Source organism: Colobus angolensis, unplaced genomic scaffold (assembly GCF_000951035.1).
Source record: "Colobus angolensis palliatus isolate OR3802 unplaced genomic scaffold, Cang.pa_1.0 Scaffold3, whole genome shotgun sequence".
Classification (NCBI taxonomy): Eukaryota; Metazoa; Chordata; class Mammalia; order Primates; family Cercopithecidae; genus Colobus; species Colobus angolensis.
In genome coordinates, this window is record NW_012116265.1 from 7,995,093 (window position 1) to 8,013,909 (window position 18,817).

The 18,817-nt window shown below is 39.7% G+C and overlaps 1 protein-coding gene across 3 annotated transcripts in view; it reads right to left on the reverse strand.

The window, feature by feature from the left end:
* Positions 1-1,450: 1,450 nt before the first annotated feature.
* FLRT2 (fibronectin leucine rich transmembrane protein 2) overlaps positions 1,451-18,817 on the reverse strand; it is a 98,535-nt gene continuing 81,168 nt past the window's right edge. For all 3 annotated transcript variants that reach the window (XM_011949461.1, XM_011949460.1, XM_011949462.1), the window contains exon 2: positions 1,451-8,238. In XM_011949461.1, coding sequence (XP_011804851.1) covers positions 5,880-7,862 — 1,983 coding nt within the window. In that variant the 5' untranslated portion in view covers positions 7,863-8,238 and the 3' untranslated portion in view covers positions 1,451-5,879. The remainder of the gene's footprint in view (positions 8,239-18,817) is intronic.

Below are 18,817 nucleotides of genomic sequence, written 5' to 3' on the forward strand. Positions count from 1 at the left end.
CATGTGTAATTACCAAATAGAATTTCAAAGTTTTCAAATACTTGGAGGAAACTTGAAAATTTAATTCAAAGTAAGTTCTGGCTTTATCAATGTACTCTCTCATTGCTGCATCTATTAAAAACCAAGAACATCTAACATATGATAGGTGCATCAACCTTACCAACAGGTAGAAACATCTCTTTTGTCACTTTAGACTTTCTGTCAGTTTAACGAAGTGGTATAAAGTAATTACACAGGCTCTGAGACACTGGAATGCATTAGAAAAAGTGTTTATTACCTAATCTGTGAGTTCCTTAATGGCTCCCAGACATTTTTCTCTGAATCCCCAGAAGACCCTAACATAGTGCTATACAAAGTAGATGAATAATAAATATATCAGATGAAGAGATTTCTTCAGGGACATAGTGAGGGAGATTTGCCTGATTTGGCTAAGAACGCATTTCATTATTCTGTGAGGCCTCTGAACTCAGCCCAGTGTTTGGAACAGAGTAGGAAGACACTAATAAATTATTTTTGAATGAACGGCATTTTTTGACTAATGGTTTAGTCTGCACAGAAAAAGGTCTGTAACTCTTGGCAAACCAAGAATAGCATGGATGTTACTTTACATTAATTCCCCAAACGTAATATGAATTACCTGTTAGCACTGTCTTTCATAGTCGATGTTCCAACAGAGATTCTACAAACAGGTAATACTAGTTAATTGAAATTTCATAGATTTGTTTCCTGATTCAATCTCTGTCAAATACATTATTAATAAAATGGCCAAGAGGGGTTAGCAAAAGGGGTTCTGAAAAATCATGAGACTAATCAGAACAGAACTTGAGCATGGACATACATTTCCATGAGTGCCTATTGAAAGGATAGATGGATGTGCTATAAACTCTGAAGCAGAAAAGTACTATGAGAATTTTTAAAGAAAAGTGACATTTAAAAACAACAATGTGGCTGGGCATGGTGTCCTATGCCTGTAATCCCAGCACTTTGGGTGATGGAGGCGAGATGATTGCTTGCATCTAGGAGTTTAAGACCAGCCTGGGCAACATGGTGGCACCTTGTCTAAACAAAATTTTAAAATAAAAAATAAAGCCAATAGCATCAATTTTGAATAGGGGAAAAGACTATTCTGATAAGTACAATGTCATTATCTATATCCTAAACAACATAGATTTCACTAATATGAAATAAGATGCTCTGTGTATGTGTGTATACCTAAAAGGTATTCATAGGAACACACAATTTAGTTAGGAAATTTAAAAGAACATGAGGATTTCATATAAACTCCTCACACAAAAAGGATCAAATGGCCTTTAGAAATGCAAGTCATCTTCATGATAGAATACAAAAATCCTATTACCTCCTTTATTCCTGCCCTCCTGCATCATTTATTCTACATTAACAGCACAAGTATTGACTGTATCCCAATGAACTTACTCAGATAAACACAATGTGGTTTTCTTTTAAAATAAGACTTTACTGAATATATCAACAAGGTACTGTATAGTGTAGAGTGAAGTTTGTCATTAACAAAGTGTGCAACATGGTAGGTCTCAGAGGATGTGTGATGCAGAATCTTCCAGCCCCTTGTCAGAGAGAACACACTAAACAGAAACCAGAAGCAAATCAGCATATGGTTCAAACAATAACAAATCATCAGGTTAACTTTCAGTGAATATACACTAGTCCTATGAGGGACACACAGTTGGCAATGCCTTCACCTTGCCTTAAACGGTTATACATCTTACATTCCAGGGACACCTTTACAAATGCCCCCGTGTATGTGTGTGTGTGTGTGTGTGTGTACACGCATGTGCATGTTTGATATTAATTTTAAAATACTTGTTGCGATGGCCTTCCTTTGTGCTCTTCTGGTGGGTGTGTAGCTAGAAAACAAAAAACTATAGTAAGAAAATCTGATTTGTTATAACAACGGCAGACATGTACAAAACTCTTTCTCCACAGTGACAAGCATTCCCCGTTGCTGGTAACTGTCTTTTGACCCTGCCGAAGAAATCAGAGAAGGATGTAGGTTACGCTTTCTTAGCATTCATATTTTGACTTTAGAAAGAGCATCAGGCAAGGTTTGACAAGACCAAGAAAAAGACCACGAATTGTTTTGTTCTGGGTAAGTATCTTTTTTCCGTTTGGGGCACTGTTTTCTGCTTTGCTTTCCCCTGCAGCTGGAATGGTAAATCGTGAGCAAAACTGCTATTCTCATGTTCTAAAGTAAAACGTAATGTCTCCTTGTTATAGGTTAGAGAAAAATGCTATAAGCAAAGATGCCAATGGGAATTAATCACTTCACTTTTCAAAAGCTGCCATGGCCTGTGCAGCTGAGGTCCGGCGATCAAGTGAAGCATCCATTCCCTGTGGACTACAATATTGCCTCGTGTTCTGAATGGATGCTTCAATCATAGCATGAAGTTGTCCTCCCTGGTGGGGAAGGAAGTTCTGATTTGTGTGAAATGACTAAGATTATTATGATAGGTGCTAGTAGAAAATGAAGTTGTAATATGAGCTACTTCATTAATACTTTTTACCAGACAGGTCACATTATAGTTTTTGTTTGTAACCTCAGGGAGAATGTCTAATATATTTTCAACGAACATCCAGATAATTAGAAACTGTATTATTTCTCACAGGGGAGAATGTTTTTCATTTGATACACAAGGAAAATAGGCAGGGGATACAATCCTCGTATCTGCCTGCCAATTGTCCCATGCAGTGGGCTGCTAATGCATCTGATGGTGTTTGAAGGTAGCCTAGAGTCTCTCTATAATCAAACATATCTCCCCAGACAAGCAGGTACTAACAACTACCCTGGCTATAGATAACTGTCAATATATCCTTGTGATCATGACTATGCCACTTCCTTTTCAGTGTCTTCAGTACAGTGACAGTTACCGAGCTCTGAACGGGATCAGATTCTATCTGAATCACCTTATTTGGCCAGGCAGCATCAAGCTCTTTATTGGCCAGTGAGCATGGATTTTTTTCCATGGTCTTGGCCTATACTCTCAACCTTGACTCTTGACTAACCATCTCAAAATACATCATAATGACAGCAAGAGAGGCCCAAACACAAAGCAGGTATTTCTGCAAAAATACATTCCCATGACTAAAAATGCCAATCAAAGCAGAATCCCCAGGGACAGTTGTTTGGCTATTTTCGTAAGACACATTAGACATCATAGATTCCATCATGTGCTTTCTATCCTGGTGCAGGTGAGGCTGTAACAAATGGGAGACGGATTTTAATCTTAGCAGTCTTTGTCGTGTTGTACACAAGATGAAAATAAAGCCTGTTACTAGGTTCAATCTCTTCAGGAACACCTCCAGCAAAAGGGACCCCGTCAGACCACCTTAAGCATTGCACATGACTGTCTCCATTGTACTACTTAAGCCCCAAATAATTCTGTGAACTCCGTAAGAAATGACAGGAACCTCTTCATCCTTGTTTTTCCTAGCCCAAAGCGATTTCAGCAGCCAGAAATCCCACTGGGGGTGAAACATACAATATACATAAATGAGAATGATTATTTTGTGAATAACAGAAATAAAAACCCTCAAAAGTCAAAGTACCATCATTTGAATGCACAATTTTATCTACACAGCCAAGGGGAAGAGGACAGTAGAAGGGAATTATCCAGCTAAGTACACAAAGCCCCCATGTCGTTGTCTTGATTTTAGATGTCTTACTGCTACACTGATCACCTTCACAGACTCTTTTCCCTTCACTGTGCGGCCCTAACTTTAAAAAAAGCAACAGCCAAAACCCTCTAGCTAATAGACTAAAGTGGAAACCAGAGTCACTTTAGAATTAATTTAAATTAATTCATAGCTAAGTTCAGCTCTACTGACTGCACAGTTTCAATTCTTGTGTCTAACATACAGCTGCAGTTATATTTTCTGCTTATTCTGCGGGAGAAGGGAGATTAAAACATATAAGTTGGGCTATATTATTAAAGAAAATAAAGCTCTTACTATAAAGAAAAAGTTGCATAGCATTTTATACCTAAACTTTTACAAAGAAGACACATCACAGTTTTATTTTGCTGAGAGAGAGAGAGCAGGTAAGATGATGGTGACATTTACTTCAAGGGTCCTTATAATAATGGCCAGTGGTAAAAGAAATATGCATCACAGAGTGAAATGTTTAAATTTGATTTTAAAAAGATTTTTTTTCCAAGGGAGTAGTTTTTGATAATGTATGTGATCCATAGCCCTTCTCTAAGGACGGCAAAGATTAAACTATGTGTTTTATGAAGATGTTGCCTCAAAAGTATCTAGAATTAAGCAAGGACATCCCTCTCTTTTCTATGCCCTGCTCTGCCAGGATTAGGGAAACAAACCTTCACTCTCTGACTTGTTTGCTTTTCATGCGTTGTCCTGCTAACAGAAGATTGATGATCCCTCTGCAATTGCCAAAGGAGAGGAACATCCACAACAGAAAAGGAACAAATAAAATTTCAAAAGTAGAAGAGGATCAAAGTCAGTACAAGGTGGAAACCAGGTATCGCTTTTTAAAAAATTAATTATTTTGGCCAGCTTTGATGTGTCCTTACAGAATTATTAGCAGTGAAAATTAGTATGCATTTAAAAATGTATAAGTACATATGGATATTTTGTGCAGCCAAGACTGGCATCCATAATTTTCCTTGAAATACTGAGCAGAGGGAGAAAAATGAAAGTGTTATAAACAACTAATTATGAAAATATATGGGAGATGATTGGAAGACAAGAATTTGCAAGGGGATAAAAGATATTACTTCAAGCTATTTCAACATGATACTCACAAAGTCAGCTGACATAACAGAACCACTGACCAGTTGTTTTTGTCTAAATAGCAGTAAGGGTAATTTCTAAATAACTCATTGTTGCATTTTCAAAACATTGATCACCTGTTGGTCTAAATATCATGTTGACATAGCCTCAGTGAATCTACCCAAATAATTCTCATTATCAAAAATAATTCCATTCAATATAATTCTTCCCTTAATTTTATTAGCCTCTTCTAAAAAATTATTCTAGAATATATCTCTGTTGAATGTGATTCAACCTGACATATGATTTGAACAGTAACACTTTTAAAGGGAGTTTTCTTGCTACAACATCAGACCGGTCCCTGAAGATGACTGAAATCAGACTCAAGTCTCTAACTCTGTTATCACTTAGGACCAGGGAAGCATGAAGAGTGATTTTTATGTTCCCAGTCAGAAAGCCAACCCTTGCATTTTCAGGTCTTTTCAAATCTCATGTCAATTTTCTTGATTCTGTCAGGCCGGGTTAACTTATCTCACGGGAACTAGCTTCCTCCTGGTGCTTTCAGCATTTCCCGCATTGGGTCAAATCAGGGTAACTACCTCCATTCTTACATTATAGAATCTTTTTACCTGTCTTCCAGACCTGGAGGTACAGGAATAGTGTGAAACTATCTGGGCCATTTCTTGTTTCACCCACATTATTCCTCTTACCCTGATGAGTCCATTTAATCTGCCCTTTCATCTGACCACCAGGAATTTATTCTGACAGCTTCAACAGCGAAGTGGTTGATGTGTATCCTAAGGAAGAATCACTCGTTCTTTTTGCCTTGGCATTGGGTTCTCATTGTACGACCCTGTACAGTACTTCAGCAACTATTTTTTTTTAAGTTTTAAAAAGCAAAGAGTTACAAAACTGTTTGTAATTAACTTGAAATAGAAAAGATAGCACTTTTTTAAAATCCCATTATATAGTACACCGTATAAATTACAGAGTATTCAAATGCACAAATGCATCTGTGTAACATTTATCAAATGTAATCTGCGTGTCTTTACGTGCACACACGAGTGTGTTCTCGAGTCTAACTGTCCGCCTTGATAACGCTGGGCCTCTGGCTGTCACGTATGGCAGTGCTCTAGGTCTGGCACGCTGCTGTTGCAGTATCGCATGTTGTTGGGGATATGGCAGTCTGTGTAATTAATGCCCCCATTTGGGGTGTAAATGGGCTGCAGTCTGAAATCTCCTTTAAGGAGTTGATCGTTATTTAAGGAGACGATCTGAAAACTGGTTTCTGTCATCTCCAGGATGGAGTTGTCCTTCTTGGTGCCTGCCTCGCAATAATCATCTTTCCGCCGGCCCCGGTTGTATTTCCACTTCTGGGAGGTGTAGCGCCCCTTTTTGTGCATGTGCCAGCAAAAGACGCTGAGCAAGACCACGAGCACAAATATCACCGCACCCCCGATCAAGCCCGCCAGCAGAAAGGGGGAGCCCATGCTGTGGGACGTCGTCTGCTCGTGACTGGATGCTGTGTTGCTGCCATTGTTCAGATAGGAGGCGTGAGTGGTGGCCTCTGAACAAATGGTGTCTTCTACCGCGCGGTAGTTAAAAGCATCCAGTGGCACTAAACAAATCCGATAGGTGGATCGCGGCTCTAGGTTAACCAGGCTCAGGTGTTGCTTCTCACCGCTGACTATGCGCTCCTGAACGATGCCCCCTACCAAACTGTGGCCCATTTTCACCCATGTGAGTTTGTATGCCATCACGGTGAAGAGAGAGAGCCAGCTGACTTGAATGGAAGTATCATTCACAAAATGGATAGAGAGCTGGATCCGTTCAGAAACAGGTGGGGTCACTCTTTCTCTGCCGTCCCAGTCAGGAATCGTGGGAAGTTTCGATGTGGGAGGAGTTGGAGGCGTGTGGCTTCTGCTAGGGTTTGGAACAGAGAGGGTGGGAGGCTGAGTGGTCGGAGAAGCTGTACTTGGGGCTGGGGTGAAGAGAGGCAGGCCGGGGGTCGTGGTGGGACAGGACAAAAGATTCATATTTAATTCCCTGACGGCCATCCCCCGGACTTGTTCAGGACCTTGGCACATGAAACCCCGCACATTGAGAGATGAAGGGATGTATTTGAGCCATTCCGTGACCCATTTGATACTGCAGTCACAAAACCAAGGGTTATTCCGCGCAGTGAGCTGCTTCAGGTTGGACAGATTATCAAAAACCCCTTGAGTCAGCATCCGCAGTTGGTTGTTGGATATATCCAGCCGTTCCAGCTTACGCAGATTTGAGAAGGCTGTCAAAGGAATGTGGTTTATCTGGTTGTCCTGCAAATACAGCCTGATCAGATGTGTACCTGGGAGATCGGGAGGAGGGTAGGACAGCGAATTACGAACGATTGAAAATTCCTTGAGCTTGGTGAGATGGCTGAAGGTGCCATCGGCGATACCCTTGTTGGTCAGGAGGTTCCCGTCCACAATAAGACGCTCCAAGCTCGTGAGATTCTGGAAGGCCATGTCGGATATGACAGCAATTCGATTTTCATCCACCCTTAGCTCTTGCAAGTCCACAGGAAGCCCCACAGGCACACTGCTCAGGTGATTCTTAGACAAAAACAACAATTTGAGGCTAATAGCCTCCCGGAAGGCCCCATCTTCCACCCCCACTGTGGATATGGAGTTGTCATCCAGGTGCAGCTCTTCAAGCTTCAAGAGCTGGGCAAGAGCAGCCCGTGAAATGGTCTGAATATTGTTTTCCTGCAAATGGAGAACTCTGACATTCTTGGGAAGGTTCATGGGGAATTCGTCCAGTTGGTTGCCGTACAGGTAGACCGTGTGCACTGACTGTACATTGTGCAGTTCTGCAGGAAATCCAGCATTATTAATTTGGTTGTTGTGGAGGTAGAGTACGGTTACGCCCTCCGGGATCCCAAGAGGCACTGAGGTCAAGCTTCGCTCATTACAGTAGACAAAGTTCCTGTCGCAGCGGCACACACTAGGGCAGGCCAGGAGTTTGGACACCTGTGAGTACAGCCCCAGGGAAATGATAAGCCAAGACTTCAGGAAAAAAGCCCCATGGCTGGGCCACTTTGTGGTCTGTAGGCCCATTTCTGAAGTACGGAAATAAAATACAATGTAGTGGGGAAGAGAAAAAGAAGAAAAAATAAACAGATAGCAAAATCAAAATGACTGGACCGGGTTCTGCGGAAGTCCAGAACTCTAGCTAGAGGGAACGTCCTGAAGGCGTATGGTAAAATAATCTCCCTGCTGTCTTGGGTTTTATCAGCCTGTGTTGCCCTCTTTGCTGCTGTCCTCCATGTGCAAAAAATTCAACAGGGAGAATTTTTCCACACTGGCAAGAGGTGATGGCAAGTTATCAGCCGTGTCAACACAAGCCCAAGTGGGCAGGCAGAACTCTCTTCTTTTGCAGGTCAAGCCAGCCTTGAATAGCCTACGAACTTCTTGGTTAAGTTCAATCTGCAATCTGTTGTAGGAAAGAAAAGAGGAAATGGTCAGTTAAGGGCAGCAATGAAAGAAGTGCCAATATGACCCTGAGCCTTTCAAAAACAATGAGATTGGAATGAAATGTTGAGAGGCCAGGGCTGGCATTAAGTGGAATTTCAAATAACAGTAACTTAGTTGAAAAGGTATTCAAGAAATAATTAATACAGTATCTTCAAAAGGACATCATGCTGTTACTTGTCACTATCAACCATCGTATTATGAATTTAACATCCCAATCAGTACCTTCTCTTTTATCTATTCTTCATCTATTTGCATATCCAAACACTTAATTACAATAGGCACACTGCTGAATCCACTCAATCAGTTAATGATAATTATCTACAAATCCTACTGGTCATAGACTTGTTTCAAGGTAGAGGTGATGACTGACAGCTAGCAAAAGTGAAGGGGAAAATGTGAAGCCCTGCATAGTCATATATTTAAAAATGCAAAATGGAAACTAATAAAGTCACTTAAAAAGATGCATCCTTACTGAAAAATTATTCCAAATGCATTGTATTTCCAAATACATTTACTATATATGAACTTTCATATACGATGTTATAAAAAAGCTGTAGCTGAATTAGTTGCCATTTCCTTTTAAAATGTATTTTAAAACTCTGATACAAAAACTTATTCACGCTTAACGGAAAATTTTAGAGAATAAAATATAAAGAATATAGTATGAAGGTGATAAAGATTATTCATTATATTATCACCCAGAGATAATTGATCGATTTGCTTACTTTCCTTTTTTCTATACATATACTTAACAAAATTGGAATCATTATTTTTCTTTTTGTTACCTAACATGTCATGACCACGTGACCACGTAATTTTAAAAAATCAAATCATTCAAAGAAAAAAAATTCAAAGAAAAAATTTTTCAAAGAAAAAAAAAGTAGTATAAATGTAGTGAACAGAAGCATGTATGAAGGTAGAGAGACTTTTTTCTTTTCCACTTCTTGTCTCCCTTCCTCTTTATCTTCTACCTCCAAAATAGCTTGCGCTCGAGTCACCGAGGAGAATGACTAAGCTCCACCCCACAAAACATCTCCACTTATCTCCTCCTTCGGGACCTCTAGGCCCAGATGAGATACATCATTGTGATCCCTTGAAGAGTTGCCAAGCTTACGACTAGGGGTAAATTATTTTTCAATAGCACCACCTTCTTTCCGTCTGTGCTTTCCTGCTTTTATTAGAGGTCTTTTAGTGAATTTTGAAATGACAGAAGACACAGTTGAGGAAGTCAAGGCAATCCACAGATAGTGGTCATGCCTTCTTGCTCCAGAAAGTATTCCATCCGTTTGTACATTAGAGAGGTAAAGAAGTTAATTGAAAGGTGCCAGATTTGATTTCCCTACAAAATAAGCTAACATGATAGGACATGGCAAACTGCGAGTCTCTTAATTCTCAGGAATATAAGGAGATTGAAACAACTTACATCTAAAAGCACAGAGGAACTACTTGAAATTGTTCCCTTAGCTATCTTTAGAAATATAATTAAAAAAGAAAAAAAGAACACTAGAAATGTTATTTAAGTGTCGAGGATGTTGTAAATATGTTCTATAATTTAAAAGATTGTAAGCCATCTAGAAAAATGCCTTTGATGACCAGAAATGGTCAAATTCATTTTTTATTGTTTAGGAAATATAAAGTGGGTGGGAGGGGATCTTTTTCCAGGTAAAAAGAGAGAGAGATGATGCTTTATTAAAAATCAAGCATGCCCGGGCTTGATTTCACATGGTGGCTTACACCTGTAATCCCAGCACCTTGGGAGGCCGAGGCAGGCATATAGCTTGAGCCCAGGAGCTCAAGACCAGCTTGGGCAACATAGTGAAACCCCATTTCTATTAAAAATTAGAAAAATTAGCCAGCTATGGTGGTGTGAGCCTGTAGTCTCTGCCACTCTGAAGGCCGAGCGGGGAGGATTGCCAGAGCCCAGGAGGCAAAGGTGAGTCAAGATCATGCTGCTGCAGTCCAACCTGGGTGACAGAGCAAGACCCTGTCTCAAAAAAAAAAAAAAAAAAGTCAAGCATTATTTAATTTTTTACAAAACCTAATATACATTTTGATGCTGAAAAGGATGCCATTCCTTCCAAAAGAAATCTCTCTATAGACTTAAAGAATAATTTATATAACTGAGGTGGCATAGGAAAAATGAGTTTAATGCAATCAGCCTGATGGCATCCTTAGCTCAGGTTTCAAACCATCTTAATGTTCCCTAGCATCTTGGTACTCAAGTGTGGTCCTTGGTCCAGCAGCATGAGCCTAACCTGGGGAGATGGTAGAAAAGCTAAACCTCAGGCCCAGAATCTGCATGTTAGCAAGAGCCTGGGGTGGGTGCATTCAAATTTGTGAAGCACCATGAACATCTTGCTTAATCATTCATGTTTTAATTTATCATGCTGCTGCAGTCCAACCTGGGTGACAGAGCAAGACCCTGTCTCAAAAAAAAAAAAAAAAAGTCAAGCATTATTTAATTTTTTACATTTTAATTAGATTTAAAATAGATGCAAGAGCATATCACATGACTCTTTTGAGAAGAGTTAAGGCATAAGGCATACTAATCACTTTTGTCCCCGGGAGACAGTCTCAAATAACATCTTATATGTAAATTACATCTTCTGGGTGGAGCAGTGCAATGACTATGTATGACACTTGGCCTTAACAGAAAATGTTTCTCTGGATGAAGAGTACTAACGTCTAGTAGGACCTTAAATAGCTACTTGTCATCACAGTAGCCCACTTCTGTAAAACATTTAAGAATAATAAACTGTTCGGTTCTATTAATAATTACTTCCGCAAGAGCTAGGAAAGTGAGACTAAAGAATCAAATGTAATGTTTTTGAGTATTCTACTGGAATTTTCAAAGTGTGATAGAAACAACCATGGAAAAGAATGTCCTAAGGCAGAAAAACAGCAACACCAGGGTCTCTAAGTTCCTATGTGAAAAGAATAGATGCTTCTACATTGTCTTATAGGCCAAGTATTAGGGGCTAAGAAACAATCAATACTTGAAGATGATGGTGTTTGCTTAGAGTTCATCAGCTAACAGCCTCAAGGACATTAACACTGGGAGTCAACCAAATGCTCAGGGATGGGCCTAGAAACTATTATTATGCATCCAAATTGTAAATTTTCCATTTCCTGAACTGTGTCCTCTGCAAGGAGAGAATAGGTCCCCATCAGCCAACCCTTTGCCCCTGGGTCTTGCTCTCTTGCAGGCATATTTTACTCATGAGTGGTTCTTTTATAATTATATAAGAAGATGATGCGGTTCTGAAGAAAGTTCCTAATAAGATTACACGGGGCAAACTGTCACTGTTCATATACCTTAATAGGAGAAACGTCCCAGCTAGACCACAATGTGTTGATCGGCTATGACAAGTTCAATTTTGAATGAAAACAAACTCTCGGAGCTTTCTTTGACCTTCTTGGGAATCCCACCAAGTAACAGCATATAGCAGATTTGTTCTATTCCACGTATCAACAACAGCTTACACCTATCAGTGAATGCACTGTATTTTTCTTTCAATCAGTACAAATATTAGTAAAATTGCAACCACCTAGGCCATAATGATTTTTTTAATTAAAATTTTTAAATTTAAATTTTCTTTGCATTTCCAGCTGTGGTTCTTACTGAATAATGAAGATAGAGATCCTTTTAGACTTTAAGTTGGGGACCATATTTACAGAGAAAGGAAGTATAGTGGTCAACAAGTATAGATCCTGAGTTCTCATCCTACTTCCATCACCAAGTAGCAGCAGGATCTTGAGTACACATGTCTCTTTTCAAGTCTTAGTCTCCTTATCTGAAAAATGATAATAATGGTTCCTAATTCACAGCACGGTTGACAGGGTTAAATAAAATAATACTTGTAAAAAACTTACGTCTGTACATGGCAAACGTGTAATAATGCTGATTATTCTCTATGTAATTGTTATTATTCATGGTATCCAAAGAGGTGAATTCCACTGTGCAGAACAAAATGAAATCAGCCTTGACCTGTCAAGCTTTATGCACTTGCAACCACCCCAGTTTCTCAGCCTAAGCACTACTGACATTTTGCGGCTGATAATTCTGTGCGGTGGGGCTGTGGTGTGCATCCCAAAATGTCTCCTGGTGTTGCCACATATATGTCCCCTGGAGTGGGAAAATCATCCTCTGTTGAGAATCGATGATCTACACACACCTTCTTACAAGTGCTTTAGAAAGTTAGCATTATTGTCATAATTTTCTAGAGAAAACTAAGATAAATTTCTCTTATTTTTTTTTTTTGAGACGGAGTCTCCCTCTGTCGCCCAGGCTGGAGTGCAGTGGCCGGATCTCAGCTCACTGCAAGCTCCGCCTCCCGGGTTTGCGCCATTCTCCTGCCTCAGCCTCCCGAGTAGCTGGGACTACAGGCGCCCGCCACCTCGCCCGGCTAGTTTTTTGTGGTTTTTAGTAGAGACGGGGTTTCACTGTGTTAGCCAGGATGGTCTCGATCTCCTGACCTCGTGATCCGCCCGTCTCGGCCCTAAGATAAATTTCTAATAAACATAACCTAAAAATGCTTCTCCCATGGACATCAAAAAGCATGAAAATGTAATATACTTTCCATGAATTTATTGAACCAATATTTATTGAGCACTAGAACGAGGATACAGCTGTATACAGAGCTGATGTAGTTTTTGGCTCATGAGTTAAGTGAGGGGAGAACAATGAGTAGGCAGGGAATGGGTTCTATGTAAAGAGTTCTTAACCCTAGAGCATCAGGTAATCCTGGCCCTGTGTAAAGAGTTCTACCCTAGCCCATGAGGTATCAGGAAAAACACTGTAGGGAAAGGATGGCTCTGTGAAAATCAGAAGGATAGAGAGGCCCAAGCTGGGAAGAAGTGTAAGTTCTGCATACAGATCCAAGCTGCTTGTGATGTGAAGACAGAGATGAATCCCAGCTCAGCTGAGAGGAGGCACAAAACATTAACTGCACAATACTTTCTCCTGGGTCTCTGTCTGCTTCTCACTAAGGTAGTCATGCTTCTAGAAGACGATAAACAAACGCATGTTTCAAAATCACTGGGCATTTCACCTGTAAGCCTAAATGTTGGTGATAAAAAGAATTGCTTTACAAGATAAATTTCAAATTCAAAGGGAAAAGAGTATTTTTTTATTTTTAAATATTTTCCTGTTTATGTGAATACTGTATTGAATATGTTGCTTCCTCTCCAGGAAACTAGAATTATAAAGAATGGCTTAATCGCAGGTGCTAGGTAAAAACAGAAATTTTCGTTTAAGGGAGATCACAGTTTCAAAAACCTGAGTATAAATCAACACGCAAAAAAAAAGAAATGCTCTTTGCGGGCAGCAAGAACCTAGCCTTGCCAGTCTCTTAAAGATGACAGTAAAAGCAGCAGCTATGCCAGGCTACTTTATTGTAATTTAACTCTTTTCATAGGAACTGAGACTCAAAGCACGTAAGTCATGCAAAAGCTTTCTGCACAGTGTTTCTCTGCTAGTACTGCCTAAGAAGTTTTTTTCCTTTTCTAATTAATTCCAGGAGTCTGTATTCCAGGAGCGCTTAATAAACTAAGACAATAAAAATCATAGGACAGAAAATAAGAATTGTCAATAAGCATTGCCAATCACATAATAGAATGACAAGGACAAACCTAATAAAATCTTAATGGTTTCAGCACTGGCTGAATTGTGACAAGGCTGCACGGCGCATGAAGTGATACAAATGAGAAAGCTATACTGAAGAGGAATTCTCTTAGAAAAGTTTCCCAGGGTCATATCTGACTTACAGCTTCTGGAGTTAAGCAGTTCATGCCGAAAATCAGACACAGGCAGGTGCATAATCCACAGGCCTAACTGCACTACAAATCTGGAAACACTAAGGCAATTTATAGATTTTATGCACATTTCCACATTCTTGACTATAGGTTATAAATACTGTTTGCACAATAATCAGGAGAGTCCTATAGTTAGCTGACCGAGGTGTGGGGATTAGCAAAGGAATTTAAGGAAACATATATCAATAGCCACCCTGTAGCCTGAAACGATTTTTCTATCTCATTCACTGAACTTCAACCAAGCCTCTGGAAGTTGCTCCTTAGGCAGATATTTATCTTTACTGAGACAAAGAGAAAGAAAAAAGGGAAAAGAGAAAGAAGGAGAGAGGAAGGGAAGGAGGGAAGAAAAGAAAAGCAACACTTTGTTTAAACAGTTGACCATCTCCAGCCTCCAGTCAATCTCAAATTGAAAACATTAAAATCAGACCAAAAAGGAAAAGCTACGCTCTTGGCAAACACAAAATACTCTAATACATTTGAAGCGTTGTTCTCACATGGTTTCCAATTGGTTCGAGTAATGGGGGTAACTTGAGAACAAATAACCGGTGTTATAAATTCAAATGTATGAACTTGAGGACACTTTCACTACTGCTACATGCCTCTCTCAGCCCACTAGGAGAGTGATCCCATTGCTCATCCCTGGCTCCCTTTACAATCTGGAACTGCAGGATTGGGTGACCTCTTTCCACGTCAACTACTGCCTGCACGGTGGTTAGATCCAGAAGAATAGCCAACTGTCTTGATGCTCTGAAAGCTATTCCTGACAGCAACTGGCTGGGTAGTTGGTTCTCAGTAGTGAAGGGAAGCTGGTAGAGCAGCATTTCAGGAGGCAAATAAATTGAGAGAGTACTAATAATATATAAACGTCTATGGCCCATAACAGATGGATCTTCTATAGTGGATGTCTATATACTTTCAATTCATTTCAAAGGAATATAATTCAGTTCATTCATAACATTAATTCATTTGTTCAAATAGATTCCAACCATCTTATGTTTCACAGAAAATAATTGATTTCTTAGATTCTTACCTTTGGGAAAAATTTTTCCCCCTCATCACTTGGTACACTGTTTCCCCAAACCTGAGGGTCATCAAAAACACTAGGGGAAAGTGATGAGAAATGAAGGTTTCTGGGCCCCACCCCTGTAGATTGTGGTTTAATAGGTCTGCAAAGGAGGTGGGTCAGGTGCAACTTGTCAGCTTTCCCAAGTGAGGCTGATGATCAGTCACTTTAAGGTTGGACCACCCAGCCACTCCCTATCAGGAATTGCTTTCAGGGAACTGAAACAACTGGTCCTTCTCTCTTCTGAGTCTGATTTTGTGTTGTGGAAAGAGTTGAGGGTTTGGAGTCAGTCCGAATTTAGTTTCTTATCTCAGCGCTTCCACTCCCTAACAGCATGACAAAGGGCACCTGACTTAATTGACTTAACCTCTCTGAATTTTACTGTTTTTTATCTCAAAGAGGATAATCAGCTGTGCTTAGGAAATTGTTGGGAGGATTAGATATAAATCACATCAAGTGACTAACAGTACCAATCAGGCACTCAATAAACTGGTTTAAGAGAGGTAGAAAAGGTGTTATGAGAAAGAGCTAGGCTCTGGAGACAGAGGACCTGAACAGCTTTTCCACTTACCATTTGTGTTAACTTGGGCATACTATGTCACTTCTCTATGTCCCAGTTAATTCATATAAAATGGAGAAAATAATAGTATTAATAGTTCACGGTTGTTAGAGGAATGTAAATCACTTAGAACATTACCTAACGTGTGGAAAACACACACTCATTATCTTGGTCATTCCTAAGATTAACTTTAAATAACAACAAAAGCTCCTGTGCCAGGGAGCATTTGTCCCTAATTTGGTAGAGAATTGGTTGTACTGAATCCATCAACTTTTACTTTCCTTGTTCATTCATTGATCACAGTTCTTTCCTTTGGTAATATACATATACATCTTCCATCCATCAATCCTGAAAATATGTTCAGACATTTATGAAGTTGGTCAGTGAGTAAGTGACAGGGCTAGGACTTGAACTCAGGGATGGGCTGCAGGGCCTGCTCCTAACCTCTGTTCTGCCTCTCTGTGAGCTCTAGGCAGACTGGCTGGTCTTCTTTCGCTCACCATTATTTCCCCAGAGCCTACAGCAGCACGTGGCAGGCATTCAAGAACTGTTTGTAGCATAAACGAACGAGTCAAAGAACGACCTTCAGATGATTACTTTGTTTGAAAAGGCAGTCTGCAAAAACTCTTTGACATCGTCAATCTGAGGTCCCACAAGGAATCAGTGAGATAATATTTCAGAATAGTTTCAAGAGTTTTAAGCTACCTAAAGCCATCTGGAAAGATTGAGGGATAGATAGAGCGATGGATGAATAGTCCCCGGGCTTAAAGAAACTAGATGTCCTTTGTAAAAGGCATAGAACATGCAACTAGGAAATAGTTGCAATGACTACAGCACTATATTTGTTTTACCAAATAACATCAAATTCCATGCTCTAATTGAGTTATAGTACCGCAGAAACAGGGTCACTCAGAAACATTATAACATACTTGGTCTGTCGAGAGGCATGCCTGTACCTAATAGCTCACCTCTATGATGGCTGTGACCTGAAATCAAGTAAGTATTTGTGATCTACCACAAAAAAATATGAATTTCTATTTATATAATAATATATTCTAAATATTTACATACATTCCATGTGACAGTTCAACCGAACTTTAATTGCATACTACTTTACCATTCCACAGTGGGAATCAGCATAAAATAGTCCAGTATCTTTAAGAACTATAAAAAGGCTTATGAAAAAAATAAACTGAATCCAAAAATGTAAACATGGCCTACTTCCCTACCCTAATATTGCACACATGTAATATACATGACAAAACAGAAAATCGCATGCCTCCTTCACAAGAGGAATACAGATTTTGGTCAAAGATATTGATTAGGTGCATGAAGTGAAATTACATACTGTGTATTTCCAGGTGAGTTATCTGGTTTTGAGTCTAAAAAATGAAAAATTCATTGCTTAAGCCTATTTTGGTATCATAGAGATGACTCTGAATGTAAATGGTATAAAATTTCCTCACTGAATAAATAGGTTTTTACAATGCGCCTTCTCATCTTCAGAACACCTGTCATGCTGAGGTGTCAGGCTATGTTCAGGAGACTATTTCTGGATTTGAGGAACAAGAGGGGATAAGAAACAGAGGAAAAATTAGTATTGCTTATTATCCTTGACCCTCTTCTTCTCTCAAGGACATTTCCCCCATCCCTACCCCAAGAACATGACTAGATATGGCTTAAGATCAAATCAAGTCATTCTAAAGCTTAAAATAAAACCCAGATAAGCTGCCTCAGGATCATATCCAGTGTAGCTGCACAATACTCATAAGGAATAATTTGAAGGAGAATATTGAAAATACACAGCAGGTTTTAAAAGCTACCTTTAAAATAATCTATACTGGTGGCCTTGATCATGTGAATGAATTCTGAGATGTGTTCTCCAAACAGAAGAATTTAAACATACAGGCAGATCCTTTTACAGGTTTATACACAATCAGAATGCTGCTTTCATTGAGGGCCATGGCAGCTTTCAAACTCTACCCCAAAGGCAAAAAGCTCGTATTTTCTTAGTGCTAATCGATTTCAACCACTTAACTGTTTTTTTTTTTTTTTAAAGAACTCCCACCAATAATAATTTTAAAAACTCAGAAGCATACAATGACTTAAATTTTTTTTTCTTTTTTTTTTTTTTGAAAAGTAAGTTACGTTCTGACTCAGTCCCTGTCACTCAGGCTATGTGCATATAATGGCCACCAGAGGGAGGCAACACAGCTGAAAGATGGTCCCAATACACACACACACACACACACACACACACACACGAGTGCTCTCTCTCTCTCTCTCTCTGCCCCCTCCCCCCACACATGAAAAGGTAGTTTTGATTGACTTTTCATCCTTGACTCAACCATGTGATGTTTTTCCAGAAAAAGGTTCCAATCTTCTATGGTCAATAAAAATAACATTCATACATAAGGGAATAATGTAAAGTTGGTGATGATAATGAAGATTTAAAACAGTGAGAGCGATGAGAGAATCCTATGCTTGAAATGAGAGTGGGTTATTCATTCCTTCTTTAGTTACTCCCACGCTTGACTAGACTGCAGGCCCTGGTCCTTGGGGAGATCATACTTGGTTCCTCTTATGAAGTACTACATCTCCAAGACAGGTCAGCTGTCTGAGACAATACATCTAGAAACAGGTCAAGGAAAAAGACATGTGAGTGGGCAACAAATTCTTATCTTGTGCTTTCCTGATAAGTCTCCATTTCCTCAAAAATCTTTCCTTGTTGGTTCTCTGACGCTTTTTAAAATTTCATAATTATAAACCAATTCTTTTGGATCAGCCTGCAACCCTCTCTAGAAAAGTAAAAGTTTTTGGTAAACATTCCAAACCAAGTAAAGTGTATCAGACCTTTCTTTAAGGCTAGTATTTCTCATGCATTTATTCATCAGACAATTGAGTGGCCGCTGTGTGTCTGATGCAGCAGGAGGCCCGTGTGATGCACAGGTGAGCAAGACAGATAAAGTCCCTACAGTCTGGAAGGTGCTATGTTTAGAAAGCAAGATCGCCTGTAATCCCAGCAATTTGGGAGGCCAAGGCGGGTGGACCACCTGAGGTCAGGAGTTCAAGACCAGCCTGGCCAACATGGTGAAATCCCGT